The 18,619-nt window shown below is 41.3% G+C and overlaps 1 protein-coding gene across 1 annotated transcript in view; it reads right to left on the bottom strand.

Moving 5' to 3' along the window:
- LOC126262764 (facilitated trehalose transporter Tret1-like) overlaps positions 1-18,619 on the bottom strand; it is a 268,316-nt gene that overhangs the window by 81,990 nt on the left and 167,707 nt on the right. Inside the window, exons 2-3 of the mRNA XM_049959577.1 lie at positions 9,795-9,897; positions 1,971-2,094 (exon numbers count right to left, since the gene is read on the bottom strand). Coding sequence (XP_049815534.1) covers positions 1,971-2,094; positions 9,795-9,896 — 226 coding nt within the window. The 5' untranslated portion in view covers position 9,897. The remainder of the gene's footprint in view (positions 1-1,970; positions 2,095-9,794; positions 9,898-18,619) is intronic.

The raw sequence follows: 18,619 nt of genomic DNA, 5'->3' as shown, positions 1-18,619 counted from the left end.
CAGCAGTAAAGGATCTCCTACTGCTCTTTAAGGGTACTGGTTGGCTTTATTAGAGTGACAGGGAGGGATAAACTCAGTTTCAGTGTTGGCAACAGAGGGCTAAGAACACTGTTGTTTTTGTGTCCCTTAGTTAATCAAGTTCAGTAAGATAAAACATAAATAAAATGTTTGGTAGTTTTTTGAAAGTCTGAAGGACCAAAAATGTGCTGTAAGTAGCTTTTGTGGTCAGTCCAGAACCACAGGTGGAGCAATGCGACATTTCCAAGTTCATTTAAAATGATACCACAAAGATTATTATAATGATGAAAGGCCAAAAGTAAATCTACCCAAATAGTAATGCATGTTTGCACACTGCTTTTGGTATTCAGAGAGGCTCGCAAGACCTGGATTGAATCCTTCCGGCGGATTAATGAAAAGATCTGGTGAAACATATGTGAGTCTCACAGGCATGATGTTTTAATTTATTACTTCTTTACTACTGACTCTATTCACACCAAATTTTGCAGACACTATCCAAATATACTAATGAATTTATCTGCAAAATTAAATCATTAGATGACACATAGTTCAGGAAATATGACCTCCGGAGATATGGGCCCGAGTGAGAAATGGGCCTATCTCACAAGTGTTAATAATATATTTCTCCATCATAGAAGATACTCAGTTAATTGTGTGATGTCCTTCTGAAGATGTGAATGAAGTACAGTGGAATCAAAGTCTGAGTCGATCAGCGGTATTGGGGCATATGTTGAATCATATCAAAAAGTGCCTAAAATGAAACAGATGTCTCACTGTATATGTGGGATTCAAAGAAGCAGTGCTACCCAGATATGGTGGAAAGCAGGTGTTCGAAATTTCCTCACTTCCTACTTAACCAGAGCTACTTGGGAGCAGTGAGTAAAAGGGCACAATAGCATCGTCTCTGAAAATCCACCTTGTGTTCATCACTAGTCTCAGAGACAGAGGCAAGTAAAGTCCATCCTGATTTAGGTGTTCTGTGATTTCCCTAAATTGCTTCGGGCATATGCCAGGATCATTCCTTTGAAAGAGCATGGCTGATTTCCTGCCCCATCCTTCCCTCATCTGATGGTACCGATGACCTCGCTGTTTAGTCCTCTCCCCCAAATCAACAAACTAATCAATAAAACAGCAAAACTAACTTATAGCTATGACCAGTCTGAATGATAACATATCATCTAGCACCATGGATAGAAATAAACAAAAAAAGAAGTATGGAAGAGTGTGTTCACTGGACCACAACATGAGTACTGGCATTTTGGTAAGGGAAGTGTGGCAGAAAATGATAAAATATAGAATACTAGGACAGAACATAATGAGAGTCTCATCACAAAGTATTGAAGAAGCTTTGGTTGTATTGTCTTCCCTTGGTTACATGGAAATTTTTATCTAGGAGGTTTTGTTTGTATCATTATTACATTTGTTGGTACAACTGTCAAGCACAGAGTTTCAAGTGTAAGGTTTATTTTTTTGTGAAGGTCTCAGACTATAGTGTTGTGAAAAATCAAGTCATGGATTATCAAAACACACAACCTAAAATGACATCAAAAATTATAATAATTACAGCAGTATAATAATTACAATAGTAGTACAAGGAATGGGTCATTGAAATCAAGGCACTGAGGTGCAATTGTACAATTTAACACTGACTGACAAAATCAGTAACAGTCAGCAGGTATTGACATTATTTTCTTTTTTTGGAGGCTGTCTATTTATCCAATGACAGAAATGCTTTTTCGTCTTCTTCTTCTCATTCTCATCACCCCCCCCCCCCTACTCTCTCCCTCTCCCTCTCTCTCTGTGTGTGTGTGTGTGTGTGTGTGTGTTTTTATTGATGTATTAATAAGATATTGAAAAATTGTCACAATCTTTTTTTTAATTAAGGTATTTAAATTAAATTTTTGCTCACCTCAGCTATGTATTTAAAACAAAAAATGTGCATAAGGACTTACCAAGCCAAGAAGCATCTATTACATCAACTGACAACTTCTCATACAAAGTTGGAGTCATCCTTGTGAAGGAGATCATCATTCCAAGATCAAATAACAATAGGCAACAGAGGCCTGTAATGATTATCTGCCAAAAAAAAGGTGAAAATGTTAATTCACAGAATCAAAGAAATTAATTTGCAGTTCATTTGCCCCAATTTGCAATTTAAATACTGTTATTGTTTTAAGAGAAGGAAGAAAAATAAATACCCAGGTCTATGACATACGTGTAAAGCTTTACAACTATGAAACTGTAGTAGAATTACAGGAAGTACCTAATTTGTTAAGTGGATGCCTATATTGAGAACTATTGCCATCAGAGTGTAAACCTGCAGACATAGGCTCTATATATACAAAAAAAGCCAGAGACAGAACATAGTTATAAATTATAGAGGTTTTAAGATTGGATATCATATCAGGGTAATATGATTATTCTTCAACAACTAACAGAAAAACCAACACTGAATATGTTAATGAGCTATATGTATTTATTAATTAAGCAACAAAAAATGTATTATAGCATACCAATTGATAAACTGTACATAATAAAGAAACTATATGACATGTTCAAAATACAATAATGCTATGAGTAGTTCATACATTGTGCAACACAATTAAATGGTCACTTTGACAAAACCCCATAATTGTCACTTATTGTAATGCAGAAGTTTTAAATTACACTCAAAGGTGTCTGCAGTCTGCACCTGTAATTTTGTAAAAGCATGGTACTCTCAAATATCACCAGCTTGGTGCTTCAAACAGCAAAGTGTTGACACATGCTGATAAAGGTCAGAGCTGAGAAGTTCATTTGAGATGTGAGATGGGTTAATAATGTCACACTGACATCAATTTCACCACAATTCTGCCAAACACCACAATGGACATTTATCATGATGGATAGGTTCTCGCACTACCTCTCACCCACATTTCACCCCCTCTTTTGACATCTCTGCAATGGATGTCAGAACCGTGATTACCAGTTGATTTTTTTTTTTTTTTTTTTTTTTTTTTTTTTTTTTTTTTTTTTTTTTGGGTGCCAAGACACACCCCCGCTCAGAATCAACATGAAGAAACCTCAAGGGATCACATAAAGAACATCAATAAAAGCACTCCTTCACCTGAGGTGCTGATTCACACACATTTCATAGTCAGAAACAATGGTTCACAGTGTGGTGAGCAACAGGACGATGTTCTTGACAACCTTTGACACTGCTGACACCCCTTGGATGACTGAAGTCTCCTCTAATAACAGTGTCAGACTTCAACCCCAATGAATGTCATCATACTCCTTTGGAGTGTAGCATGACAACAACTTTTGCTCTGGTGTACAGGATGGAATCATTAGGGACCATTCAAAACTATTTGACGAAATTTGGCACTCTTCAGCTGAGTGGTGCTATGCTGGTGCTCTAGCGCATGCTTGTGGAGATGTGGAGCCTGAGGAACATCTAAGAGGTTGCCTGCCAGCAAGCATCTAAGAATTCATCATGGGTTGTCTCTGTACAGGTACATTTTAAAGTACTCAACAAAGGTGCGCGGGTGCTGCTGAGGGTGTTGCTGAACTGGGGAGGTCTTAGAGGGACTCTTTGGCATTTTATTTGCGCATGTGTCACTGTCACACCCCCTGTTATCAGGACACAGGAGGGCGCTAAATAGGAGGCTGAAAAAGCAGAAATGGTCTTTGCTGCTTCAGATCACATTCAAATTTCGTTGAATGGTTTTGAACAGTCCCTAGTGGTGCTACCATGCACAGAAGAGCAAAAATTAGTCACACTACACTCCAAAGGAGTGTGATGATGTTCAACACTGTTACAGGCCCACCATGCTCTTAGAGAATGTTAAATTGTATATAGGGAGCTGCAAGTCTCAAAGATTGTCAAGGACATCATTCTGTTGCTCATTGTACTGTAGTCTGATGTTTTTGAACACGAAAATTGTGTGAAGAAATGCCCCCATGCAAAGAGGTGGTCTCACTGTCACAATTATGCCACCTCTGAGGTCCTTTAGTATTGATTCTAACTGATGATGTGTCTAAAATGTTTTCCTCTGCCATCCATAATAAAACCACATGATTTCAAAGCTGGACATCACAATTTGACCTCCATTGCAGAGGCATCTAAAGAGGGAGTGAAATGTGGGTAAGAGGTGGTGTGACGACCTTCCCATCGTGTGACAAATACAGGGTGGCGCTGGACAGAATTGTGTTGCAATTGTTGCCAGTGTGATATCATTAACACACCTTACTTACACTTCACATGAGCTTCTGAGTTCTGCCCCCCACCCCCCTTTTTTTTCCATTGGTCAAAAGACATCGAGGGCACCATGCTTTTGCACCATTACAGAGGGAAGTTGTAGGCACTTTTGAGCCAAATTTCAAACTTCTCTTTTGCAATAGAAGACAGACAGGGGATTTCTAAAAGTGACTCTTTAATTTAGTTGCACAGTGCACACAGATAACTTAAGTCAAATATGGTACAGAAAGTTCTGGCGGAATGTACACTCTAAAATAATAATAATAATAAAATAAAATAAAAAACTACCCCAAAGAATTATCCAAATTGATTGGAAATCATTAGAAGTGATGCACACAAACAAATGATTACAATTTCAGAAAAACTGAATGATTTATTCAAGAGCAGGAGCCTCACAAATTAAACAACCAGTAATGCATTGGGCCATCTCTGTCCCTTATGCAAGCAGTTGTACAGCTTAGCATTGGTTGACAGAGTTGTTGGACGTCCTTCTGAGGGATATCGTGCCAAATTCTGTCCAACTGACACTTTACATTGTCAAAATTCCAAGCTGGAAGGAGAGCCCTGCACATAATGCTCCAAACTTTCTCAATTGGGGAGAGATCCGATGACCTTGCTGGCCAAGGTAGTAGTCGGCAAGCACAAAGACAGGCAGTAGAAATTCTCACCATCTGCGAGGGGTTGTTAACTTGCTTCAATGTAAACCAAGGAAGGCTTGCTATGATGGGCAACAAAACAGAGCATAGAACATTGTCAATGTACCAAGGTGCTGTAAGGATGCTGAAGGTGATACCTGAAAGAGTCCTGCTGTGAAAAAAATGGCACCCCCCCCCCCCTCTGACCACCATTACCCATGGTTGTCAGCCCATCTGGTGGGTGACAGGCTGGTATCCCACTGCTGTCTGGGACGTCTCCTGACATGTCTTTGCTCACCATCAGAGCTCTGTTCAAAGCAGGTCTCACCACTGAAGACAATACTACTCTAGTCGATGAGATTCCAGGCTGAAGATGCGATTGGAGAGGACCAGGGTAGCAGTGGGATGCCAAGGTGACTGTCGCCCACCATACAGCCGGACAGCCAGGAGTGATGGTCTGGGGTGCTATTTCTTTTCATAGCAGGAACCTTTTAGTTGTCATCTGCAGCACCCTTACAGCACAGCAGTATGTTGACAACTATATACACCCTATTTTGTTGCTCTTCACGGCAAGTCATCCTGGGCTTACATTTCAGTAAGATAATGACATGAAAGGGAAGCAGTGGTTGGGAAAGGAGTGAGACAGGGTTGTAGCCTCTCCCCGATGTTATTCAATCTGTATATTGAGCAAGCAGTAAAGGAAACAAAAGAAAAATACAGAGTAGGTATTAAAATTCATGGAGAAGAAACAAAAACTTTGAGGTTCACCGATGACATTGTAATTCTGTCAGAGACAGCAAAGGACTTGGAAGAGCAGTTGAACGGAATGGACAGTGTCTTGAAGAGAGGATATAAGATGAACATCAACAAAAGCAAAACGAGGATAATGGAATGTAGTCGAATTAAGTCGGGCAATGCTGAGGGAATTAGATTAAGAAATGAGACACTTAAAGTAGTAAAGGAGTTTTGCTATTTGGGGAGCAAAGTAACTGATGATGGTCGAAGTAGAGAGGATATAAAATGTAGACTGGCAATGGCAAGGAAAGCGTTTCTGAAGAAGAGAAATTTGTTAACATCAAGTATAGATTTAAGTGTCAGGAAGTCGTTTCTGAAAGTATTTGTATGGAGTGTAGTCGTGTATGGAAGTGAAACATGGACATAAATAGTTTGGACAAGAAGAGAATAGAAGCTTTTGAAATGTGGTGCTACAGAAGAATGCTGAAAATTAGATGGGTAGATCACGTAACTAATGAGGAAGTATTGAATAGGATTGGGGAGAAGAGGAGTTTGTGGCACAACTTGACAAGAAGAAGGGATTGGTTGGTAGGACATGTTCTGAGGCATCAAGGGATCACCAATTTAGTGTTGGAGGGCAGCGTGGAGGGTAAAAATCGTAGAGGGAAACCAAGAGATGAATACACTAAACAGATTCAGAAGGATGTAGGCTGCAGTACGTATTGGGAGATGAAGAAGCTTGCACAGGATAGAGTAGCATGGAGAGCTGAATCAAACCAGTCTCAGGACTGAAGACCACAACAACAACAACAACAATGACACCTGCACATGGCAAGAGTTTCTGCCACTTGTATCAAAGCTTGACAAACTCTAACTTGGCCTATACAGCTGCTGGATCTCTCCCTAACTGAAAACATTTGGAACATTATGGACAGGGCCGTCCAACCATCTCATGATTTTAACAATCTGAGACACTAATTGGATAGAATTTGGCACAACATGCTTCACAAGGACATCCAACAATTCTGTCAATCAATGGCAAGTCGAATAACTGCTGGCATAAGGGCCAGAGGTGGACCACATGTTATTGACTTGCTCAATTTGTGAACCTCCTTCTCTTGAATAAATCAAGTATTTTTTTCTGAAATTGTACTCATTTGTTTGTCTGTACATGTACATCACATCTACCAATTTCCACCCCATTTGGATAATTCCTTTGTGGTGCATGGCTTTTTTTGTTCTTATTTTAGTGTTAGAATGAATATAATGTAGGGGTGGATACCAATTACTGAAGGATGGAAAGCAGATGGAGAGCTTAAGGAGGTGTAGCTGGCAGCTCAAAGGGAGGCAGCAGGTGTATTAGATTGGGGTGCAGATGAGAGAAGCAGCCAGTGCAGGGCATGGCAATGCAACAGTCATAAGCACCAGAGCCAGAAAGGTCACTTGGAGCAGGATTGCAATGAAGTCATGGAGGTGCAGATTTAGAGTGGGGAATAGGAGAGAGGAAGGACTATTGAAAGAGTGAGTGCAGTGAATTAGTGGACACTGTGGCCAGGAGGATTACTGGAGAAAAAGAGGTGTTACAATGATAACTCCCATTCACAGAGATCAGTAAAGCTGTTACTGGCAGGAAGATACCAGATGGCACTGGCTGTAAAACTGCCATGAACTCGAGCACTTGGGTGGTCAAGTCTGCTCTTGGCCACTGTTTGGCCGTGGCCCTCCATTCTGGTGGGCAGCTCTTTAGTGGCCATGCCCATGTAAAATGCTGCACAGCAATTGTAGCAGAACTGGTATACAATGTGGCTGCATTCATAGGTGGACTGCCTCTGATGGGAGATGATAAGCCTCTGACAGGACTGGTGTAGTATGTGAGGGATGGATGAATCAGGCAGGTCTTGCACCTGGGTCTTGACCTCTGTGGAAAGGGGTTAGGAGTGGAATGTACCAGGGTGTTGTTTAGGTTGGGTGGAAGGTGGAATACCACTTTAAGAAGGTTGAGAAGAATCATGGGTAGGATGTCATTTCCAAGCATGATGATAGACAGTCGACACCCAGGTGATGGATATAGCTCAGTTGCTCCAGTCTGGGATGATATTGGGTTATGATTGGGGAAGGGGGGGGGGCACTCCTTCAGAGTCGTTTTGTAGGCTCACTCCTGGATTATGTTTTCAGCCGATACAATTTAGCTGCACAGGTTTGCATCTCAGGGTTATGTATGTGTACTCAAGCACATAGAAGGAGTGCTCTGAAAGCTAGCAAAGTTTTCGTTTTTTATGGATGCCTGTCAGCTCAAATGCTTCTACTATTCAGTGAGTGGTCTCCTTTACTCTCGTATTATTTGTATTAATATAAATAAAATTGACTTGCACAGAGTTTTCAGATCACTTCTACTGCATTTCTCAAGCCAAAAATCAGGTTAAGAAGAGCTTTACATTTTTCCCTGTAAATAAGGAGTTCAGGCAAAGTTGTTGTCTTCCACTAACATTATTCGAAAAATGCATATTAGTGGTTCTTCGGCACTGATCTAGAAAGAGTAGTCAAATGGCTGTCTTACTTAGAAGCACTGTAGAAGAATATACAAGATAGGGACTGGAGATTATATTATCAATGTTCAGGAATTCAGAGCAGGGAAGGAGGGGGAAAGGGGGAACAGGTGAAAATGATATGCTGCAGAAAATGAGAACAGTAAAGTTACAATAAGGCAACTAAAATTCATCTTATGAAATGATGACATCAAAAAAAAAAAAAAAAAAAAAAAAAAAAGTAAAATATCAATATGTTTCAGTAATTTGTGGAGATGGATCAGGAGCACAAAATTGAAATCAACACTAAGCAGTATAGAAAATGGATTTTGGAAACAATGTTGTACGGTGACTGTGAGATACAATTAGGATGACAGAAATTAAAAGAAGAATGGGCATTTAAAAAAAAAAAAGCTGTATGGTGCTCCAATAGAGAAGTACTTACGTGAAGGAAAGAAAATGAAGTAGACTAAGGAAAAAACAGATCGAGGGAATAAAAGACGCTATGCGGCAAGAAGTTAACAGGATAATGAGTAGAAAAGTCAGAACTGTGGTAATTATGATGTGACAAATGGCCTTTGATGCTGTAAAAATGCAGCTGCCTCTTAAATAAAACTACTACTTAAAAAAAGTGCATAAATTTGCATGAGCAGAAGATCTCTTTTCACTATATGCTTATGCAAAGGAAGCATCAAGAGGTAAGCATGAAAATGTGCCAATTTATTAATACTTTCCAAAGACCATTAAAATATTAAATATTTTTACCATTTTATGATGACAAAGCTGGCATTCACACAAGACAGCAAAGCTATTGAAGTTACAAGATCTGGATGAAGCATCATGTGGAACATATTATTGCAGAACATGGTAAAAGGAGGCCTGTTCACACATTGACATGAGTAATGACTTGCCCTTCACTCACCCAGTTATAGAAAGACATACAGTTTAACATGCACAGCTAAACCAGATCAGCTTACCATTCTTCACATTACATAATCATTGCTAGAGGCAAAAGAGGTGATTAATACAGTGATAGAAAATTTCTTAGTTTTGACTGAGGCCACAAAAATGGTCCTTTAAATTTGTATTCTGGCACCAATCAAATAAATATAGAGCTCCCCCCCCCCCCCCCCCCCCACGCACACACAGTATATATAAAGCTCAAATGGTTTATCACCCCATTTCCAGGAATAAAAGTCTGAATGATGACAATGTGTTCTGATTGGCCAGCTGTTAACTTTTTTTATTTTATAAAAAAGGATATTCCAAGGGCTGGTACTGGTACTGTAAGAGGAGTTTCTCAGATACTTTTCAACCAACTTTGCACTGTGTAAAATGTTTTCATTTGTTTGTGGTCATGATTTGAGTACCATACATCATTTGCTCTATATTATTAGGACTTGGATCTGTCAGTAAGTGGCTCACACATTGCTCCCACATCAGAGTTTAATTACCAGTGGTTGCCTTATTTTACACAAAAGACTGAATTTACATTTTACTTCTGACCAACTTCAATATTTAGACAAAGGTTTTCTACCAATTATAGTTAACAAGTTTATCTTTTATTTCACACGAGAGAAATAAATCTCAAATAAAATTACAGTAAGTAGCATATATCTTTAATGTAGTGTTGCACATTACCTGTGGCAGTAATGGTTTCACATCCTTTAGTTCTGCACTGTTGTTCTTTGCATTTTGTACATTAAAAGACCCTTCTATTTTTGTTATATCCAAGGTTAACATTCTGAAATAGAAAAATGTAGTTATCAGCACATGCTTAAAATAATAGTAACATTAGTAGGGAGGAACAACTGTATTGTCACCAAATGAATTTCTTAAAATTATACTAATGCCTTTGATATGTATTTTTCTCTCTTTGTACTGTGCTGTTATTTATCGCTCAGTTACTAACCGTTCGTGAGGATTGAAACACTATGAAAAAAAGGAAGATTATGGAATAGTTAATCAGAAGTTTAGATTTCGTGCATCTGAAACTGTAGAAGTGTCAGCATACGTGTGGTCACAGTAATTAATTGTCAAATACTGATAATAATCAGAGTTTCGGGGACAACAAAGCTAAGTATCGCGGGGTACAGGTCCACAGGACGAATGTTTAAGTACCGGTAACGGACCGAAGGGCTGCTTATATAAGGCTGTTTGTCAGTTTTTATCAATTTAGACGATAAAAATAACAAATTGCTTTACTATAATTTACTAAAAATTTCTTTGACTTTAGGGCCTATATATGTAGCGATCGTAACTTAACCTCATGTCAGTCTCTGTTGAAGTGGCATTTCAGTTACCTACAGGAAACATTATCTTTCGCTAAAAATTGTTTCGTAACCTAAAAATTAGCAAATTCTGTAAGGTTTATTTGTTGCGTACAAATGTTTCTCAAGGAAATTAGATGTGGAACCGATATCATAAGGCTTTTTTTTTTCTTTAAAGGAAATAACAAAGCCCCAAAGGTCACGTACCGCTCCTGTAGGGGTCGCGAAGACGAAATTTAAGTGCGCAAAGAGAGATAGATAAAACTTCATTTATGACTGGGATGCAGGTGGGCCCATCAACTTTATTTTATTACATGGAACTACGCTATTTTTTGCGCCATAATAGCAGATCTATATGAGGCAAACATAGTGATATAACATTTTGTAGATCTAACAGGCAACTGAGGATTTCTTTTTAGGGAGGGGTCTCTGGCTGTTAACCTTGAACGGGAGTCGGCATCTCAGGCGTACCTGAGGAAAGCGTCTTGTGACCCTTGCTGTTCATGTTTCGTATTAATGACCTGGCAGCAGTATTAGTAGTAACCTCATACTTGTTGCAGTTATCTATATTGAAATACTGTCTGGAAAAAAAGTGGACATAGATTCCGCCCAATCTTGCTGTGAATTATAAGTAGCGCAGGGACTGGCAGCTTCCTCCAGGTGTTCCGAAATGTGACATTTTTCACTCTACATACGCAAAAATGTAGCATGCACTGACTTTGGAATCAATGAATCGCACCTGGAATCAATCGACTCATATAAATACCCGTGAGTAATAAAAATGTTCAAATGTGTGTGAAATCTTATGGGACTTAACTGCTAAGGTCACCAGTCCCTAAGCTGACACACTACTTAACCTACATTATCCCAAGGACAAACACACACACCCATGGCCAAGCGAGGACTCGAACCTCCGCCGGGACCAGCCGCCCCGTGAGTAATAATTTGTAGGGATATGAAATGAAACGATCACAAAAACGTAGGTGGAGGAGGTGACACTTCATTTCATTGGTAGGATGCTGGGAAAAAGCAGTTTACAAAGAAGGTTGCTTGCAAAGCAACCCATTCTAGAGTAGTGCTCAAGTGTGTGGAACTCATGGCAAATGAGGCCAACAGGGGATACTGAACAAATACAAAGACGCGAGAAGCACGAATGGTTACATGTTTGTTTGACCCACTGAGATGCAGAGAAACCTGAACTGGCAAACGTTCCAGGACAGACGCCAGGTATTCTGTGAAAGCCAACATGTTAAGTTTCAAGAAATAGTACTAATTCAGGAATGTAAGAATATATTACTATCTCTTAAGTATCGCTGCCGCAAGTGCCGCGAAGGAAATATTAGACTAACTGCGGCGCCCACAGGCACTGAAGCAGTCATTCTTCGCACTCCACATGCAAATCGAGCAGGAAGAACCCTTGATAAGTGGTACAGTAGGAAGTACCGTATGCCATACACTTTACACTGAATTACATATACGTGTGTGTTATGAACATATCCAATGCTTGATTTGTAAAAAAAGATTCAAATGGCTCTGAGCACTATGGGACTCAACATCTGTGGTCATAAGTCCCCTAGAACTTAGAACTACTTAAACCTAACTAACCGAAGGACATCACACACATCCATGCCCGAGGCAGGATTGGAACCTGCGACCGTAGCAGTCGCGCGGTTCCTGACTGAGCGCCTAGAACCGCTAGACCACCGCGGCCGGCTGTAAAAAAAGAGGTTCTGGTACTGCGATGTTCCAGTGGGTGTTTTTGAAATTCAGATACCTTTCAGCGTTACTTTAACGCTTTTCTGAGCAATTTAAAAGTGTGAATACAACATTTGATTTACATAGCTTCTACCGCAGCAAAAGTTCTATCGCACCACATCTCAGAATCTACGGTTCTGATTTTTTTTTTCCTTCGTCAGAGGCGTTCCGATGTGTACCGCCATAAATCAAGCACTGAACAAACAAACAAACACAGTCCAAGCAGGCCTTGAAGGCCAAACTTTACCGACCGGCCACCGTGTGATCCTCAGCCCCGAGGCATCACCGGATGTGGGTATGGAGGGGCACGTGGTGAGCACACCGCTCTCCCGGCCGTTGTCAGTTTTTGCGACCGGTGCCGTTACTCCTCAGTCAGGTAGTTCCTCAATTGGCCACTGCACCCGGCAAACCTGGACGGTGACCCACCAAATTTCTAGCCTAACCCGACGACGCTTAACTTCGGTTACCATTGCGGCAAGCACTGACAATACCCACAATTCTCGTTATGGCGCGAATTTCACTCACACAGGATTTCGAAGTGTAGTTTATATCCGCCAATTTGATGACGCCATGGGTCAAAAGATGCAGGTTGAAATGAAAAATTCAGTACTTCCAGAAATACTGAAAAATCTCATCTGAAAGGCAGTCGGAAAGATACCACTAAAATCTCACCAAAAAATGATTTTTACTAAGGATTGATTTGAGTGGAATCTGTGAATACTCTTCAGTCTCCGTTACAGTGGAGACACGAAGACAAAATACACAAATATAATAAAAATGGATGTGTGTGTGTGTGTGTGTGTGTATGTATGTTCCAAATGGTTCAAATGGCTCTAAGAACTATGGGACTTAACATCTGAGGTCATCAGTCCCCTAGAACTTAGAACTACTTAAACCTAACTAACCTAAGGACATCACACACATCCATGCCCGAGGCAGGATTCGAACTTGCGACCGTAGTGGTCCCGCGGTTCCAGACTGAAGCGCCTAGAAGCGCTCGGCGAAAACGGCCGGCTTGTGTGTTCCACATATCCTCCTAAACCACTAGAGCGATTTCAACAAAATTTGGTACACATGTCCTTTACTGTCAGGCAACAATCGCTGTGGGGCTAAGAATCACCTCCTAGCATATTTCAGAATATACGATGTCATAAAGAATGAGTAGCGTGAAAAATTGCGGCATCATACATGACGTTTATACGTTTCACTTCTGTGTTACTATATGTATTCGCAGAAAGTATCCACATATGTCGCTAAACGCTATATCATGGTATCATACATAGTTCAAGAGATATGACGTCATAAACACTGAGATGCATGAAAAACTGGCGCATTGCGCATGACGTTTAATTTTTTTCTTATTTTATACTAACTCTGTTCTCAACACATTTTGCAGGCAGTATCCATTTATGCCGCTGAATGTATGACACACGGGTCAGGAGATATGATGTCATAAACACAGAGATGCATCAAAAACTGCTGCATCATGCTTGCCATTTAAATTTATTACTCCTTTGTTACTGGCTCTATTCGAAACATATATCACAGACAGTATCCACATATGCCGCTGAATGTACCTACAAAAGTACATCAATGTACGACATATAGTTCAAGAGATATGACATTATAAACACTGAGAAGCGTAAAAGTTTTTTTAAATACATTTATTCTCTCCTACAAATACACTCGACTCAAATTAAGGAAATGCCTGCATCTGTCAACGCTTTTGACACCCTTCAACAGAAAAGCGCAAGAGCTATCAAAGGCGTTGTCACAGTGGCGTTTACAAAATCGTGTTGAACGCGGAGCAACTGCGTTCAGCGAACAGTAATTGTCTCTAATCACGTCTCTTAACTTGGATACTGTACCTACACATTTGTACATATTTCTTTGTACGACTGTTTCATAGTTTCAAAGGAGTTTTCAGGAAAACACGGAAATGAATTTTTTCTATACTTCTCTGCAAACATAGATTTTTGTTTTGTTTTCATTGCTAATAGAAAATTGGCAAAATGAATATTCGGACAGTGCCGTGTTTGTCACCTAATTATGCTAATAAAGGAAATCAGAGACACGAATAAACAAAGTACCACCAACCACATATTCTGCTGTGATTCGTTGGGTACAGAAGTGGGGGTAGCGAGTCCACTTGTAATCTCACAGCGACGTGTAGAGTGTGGCTATGCCGTGACATCTGAAGAACAGAACAGAGGCTGACCTCATAAGAATACCGGTAACCGATACGTCCGTGGTAATCCAAAGGCAGAATATAGCTCTTAAGGCTTCAATATAATCTCGTTAAACGTAAGAGTGTCGTAAAACGTGTGCGAGGTCTTAAAACTGAGGCATTGGAAGCAAAGTGCTGAAGAAACGCCCACTGCGATAAGCTTTATGGACAGATTGTCTAAGCTGACTTCCTTGCGGCGCTTCGTGGAAGCCGTTCGCAGCCAAGCCCGGAGGCAAGGCCGGTAGTTTAGAGTACCAGCAGTTGAGATGCTGCTGACAATGAGCGCCGCAAATCGTTCGCTTCGACACGCGGTGTTCGCCGGCCGCTAGCCTGCAGACGGGACAACGGTGCCCGCCGCGTCAACAGGCTTCACTTAAGAGGTCGCTGACGCCCGAGTGGCGGGTGTCGAGGGCCCGTCAGAGGAGCGGAATGCGGGGGAGCCGAGCGCCAGACACACTGAAGACTGGCCCGCATCTCCGTCAAGGTTCCTCTGCGCTGTGTGGGTTACCGCCTTGTGCATTTACCAAGAAGTGCAGCGGTGTCGCACTTGAAAGTTGAAAGAGTAACAGAAAGATGCGGCGGTACTTTCAGGAGACATTGCTCAACGAACAGAAGAAACTGTGTGGACGTGGGTCCGAAATACCTTTCTTTCCATTACAGAACTCGTTTCCTACAACATGAAAGGGGGGGGGGGGTAGGACGTCAAACGGGCCGACTTGGAGAAGGAGAGGCACCACAGCACGTTTTAATTTCCACTGTCTATAATTTTACAAATAAATTCGTAAAACTTTGAAAGCATGATCAGGAAGGATTCAGGATTCATACTCATAGTATTGGAATCTCAAAAACGTAACAAAATACATTTTTTTACATGTGAAATTTCATCATTTTTTCACTTACTACTGGCTGCATTTGTTGCTATAGGTACACTTTTCTTCCTAAGTAAGAGAGATCCTTCGATGAATTTTGGCCGGCCGAGGTGGCCGTGCGGTTAAAGGCGCTGCAGTCTGGAACCGCAAGACCGCTACGGTCGCAGGTTCGAATCCTGCCCCGGGCATGGATGTTTGTGATGTCCTTAGGTTAGTTAGGTTTAACTAGTTCTAAGTTCTAGGGGACTAATGACCTCAGCAGTTGAGTCCCATAGTGCTCAGAGCCATTTGAACCATTTTTGATGAATTTTGCACAGCAAACAAACTATAGTTACATGTGTATGAAACACTAGAGTTTATTTAATTTATGAAAAAGTGAATGAACTGTTACATTTTAAACTACTTGTTTAGAAAAAAACAAGGAACGAGCAATAGTAGAGCTACAAAACATATCAATGTGACAAGGGTATTTCTATAAAAAGAAACCAAGAAGAATACTTGACTGATCAGAGAATAATCGGTACTAAGAGTGGCAAATGCGTGGATCAACTGCTCACTGCAGTAACACATCAACTCCGGGGTGGGTTAAGAAAAACACTATAAAGAAAAGCAGAGAAAAATTGTCTGTATTTGTGATTCCGGACAACTGCATAATATCATTCATTAAGAAAGTGCCAAAAATTAAGGACATTTTTTTCGCCATCAACAAACAAATATAGTGAACGTGTGTCCACAAATCCACTTCACGGCATATGTGATAAAGCCGTAATGGAATAGAAAGTATAACAGGTTTTTGAAGGTACGGAAATGTAGAATGTCAATTTCCTCATTTGTAATGACACATATAAAGATGACTGTAAATGTTCCATATGTAAATGCATCACTTGGCAGATCAGACGATGGCAGTCTCAACTGTTGAAACCGGTCGACAAGGAATAAATAACACTAAATGCGATATTGGCTATTAAAAGTTTCTTCAAAGCAGATACAGCTCGCTCCTTCCAGTCTCTAATTATGAGAAGTTTCAACCACTCTTACGAGGTCGGGTTAACAGATTGTACGTTTGTTTCTGGTCAGTTCGGTTAGTACTAGAGTGAAAAAAATGAAATGTCGTGTGACGAGGGCCTCCCGTCGGGTAGACCGCTCGCCTGGTGCAAGTCTTTCGATTTGACGCCACTTCGGCGACTTGCGCGTCGATGGGGATGAAATGATTATGATTAGGACAACGCAACACCCAGTCCCTGAGCGGAGAAAATCTCCGACCCAGCCGGGAATCGAACCCGGGCCCTTAGAATTGTATCTGCTCGGGGCGGACGTCGAAAGACACCCATTTCAGTTCGTTGTTGATCTATTAACTCAGTTTTTTTATTACAGAGGGCAGGTAGCCCTCTGACCAAACACGGTGAGTTACCGTGCCGGCAAGTCTCATTTTGTTCACTTCGTTCGTTGTATCTGCCCGGGGCGCACGTCGTAAGACATCCGTTTAAGTTCATTGTTGATCGATTAACTCAGTTTTTTTTTTTTTTATTACAGAGGGCAGCTAACCCTCTGACCGAACACGCTGAGCTACCGTGTCGGCAAGCACTCAGCTACCGGGGGCGGACAGTACTAGAGTGTTATGATGGAAACGTCACTTGAATTTAAACAGGATCTTTGGGGGGGGGGGGGGGGGGATTAGTCGTTAGTCGCTGCTTTCGCGAAACAAAATTGAGAAAGTTTAAGAAATCAGTATTTGGTCCAGACAGCCAGGCGGAATGGCCGAGCGGTTCTACGCGCTACAGTCTGGAACCGCGCGACTGCTACGGACACAGGTTCGAATCCTGCCTCGGGCATGTATGTGTGTGATGTCCTTAGGTTAGTTAGGTTTAAGTAGTTCTTAGTTCTAGGAGACTGATGACGTCAGAAGTTAAGTCCCATAGTGCTCAGAGCCATTTGAACCATTTGGTCAGACAGCATTACGTTTCTGCTGCCTCAAGGGGACATCTAGCGTAACGACAAGATCAGACAGATTAGGACCCACATAGAGGAACAAAAGCAATCATTTCCCTTCGCTAATTTTCGGATGTAACAGGGAAGAAAATGACTAGCAATGATTCATAGTACCTCAGCCACATACATGGTTCTAGAAGCGGTACCACCTGCAACGAGTCTAACTTAGACTGCAAAGGGCTTAATTTCTTCCGGGGTTATTTGATATCCCATAAAATCCAGTACTTGTTGGCGAAGGACACATTTGTCCATGTTCAGTACATCTTCCAAATTCATCTGAAAATGGCTTGCACCACGTCAGCTAGTACAAGTGAAGTTTGCGAGTCCAATGCGCCCACGGTGGTGACGAAATGCAAGGTATCGTCCGCGATTCCGCAGGCATCGAAAGAGAGTTCGAGAAGTCAGAACCAAAGATCTGGTTGTTGCAGCCTACACGGCGGCGCAACGGATTTACTATGCGACGCGGAAGACGCGATGCAGCCCGTTGGCGAAATGTCCGTGACTTGCTCGAACGTTAACCTTAGTTGTGGAACAGCCTGACGTTCTTCCCCCGCTCCTAATATGCGTTCCGGGAGTATAGAGACCGCCTATACAGCCCGCCCCGTTAGGTGAAATGATTGCTCTCTTAATTGACGTACCTTCTGCAATGGTCGGGGTGGATACTTGTGGATACTACACAATCGATTAAAAGATTCCATAAATGTAGTTCCTTTATTTTTATTACTTCCGATATCTCGATAACTCCGGAAAACGAACACACATTAAAACTTCAAGGAATTTACGTAAAATTACTAGGTTACAAAACAATAATAAACATTTCTTTTTCGTCTGACATATAGGTCCAGAGTTAAATGGTTCAAATGGCTCTGAGCACTATGGGACTTAACTTCTGAGGTCATCAGTCCCCTAGAACTTAGAGCTACTTAAACTTAACTAACCCAAGGACATCACACACATCCATGCCCGAGGCAGGATTCGAACCTGCGACCGTAGCTGTCGAGCGGTTCCAGACTGTAGCGCCTAGAACCGCTAGGCCACTCCGGCCGGCAAGGTCCAGAGTCATTCTACTGCACTACTTGCTCTCCTGTTTACGACGCCACAGACTGTTTCATCACTATAGTTGGCGTCACGAATGACGGCAGTCGAGTTTAGGTTTGCTCTGCGCACTTCCGACACGGATTCTCCGAAAGCCAATGAGCGTTCAGTATTATTGTGAGCGTTCTTCTGTTAATTCCGTAGCTAATACGAGCATTAAACGTGATCGTGGCGAGCTGTTTAGTGATTTCTATTCCATTTGTTGGGAATTGTGGTGGTAATTGATAAATTCTGCGGAAGCAAGCGAGACATAAATTTGCG

The sequence above is a fragment of the Schistocerca nitens genome, chromosome 6, assembly GCF_023898315.1.
Source record: "Schistocerca nitens isolate TAMUIC-IGC-003100 chromosome 6, iqSchNite1.1, whole genome shotgun sequence".
Classification (NCBI taxonomy): domain Eukaryota; kingdom Metazoa; phylum Arthropoda; class Insecta; order Orthoptera; family Acrididae; genus Schistocerca; species Schistocerca nitens.
Note: the sequence above shows the minus strand (reverse complement) of the source record. Positions and strands in the feature narration are given on the sequence as shown.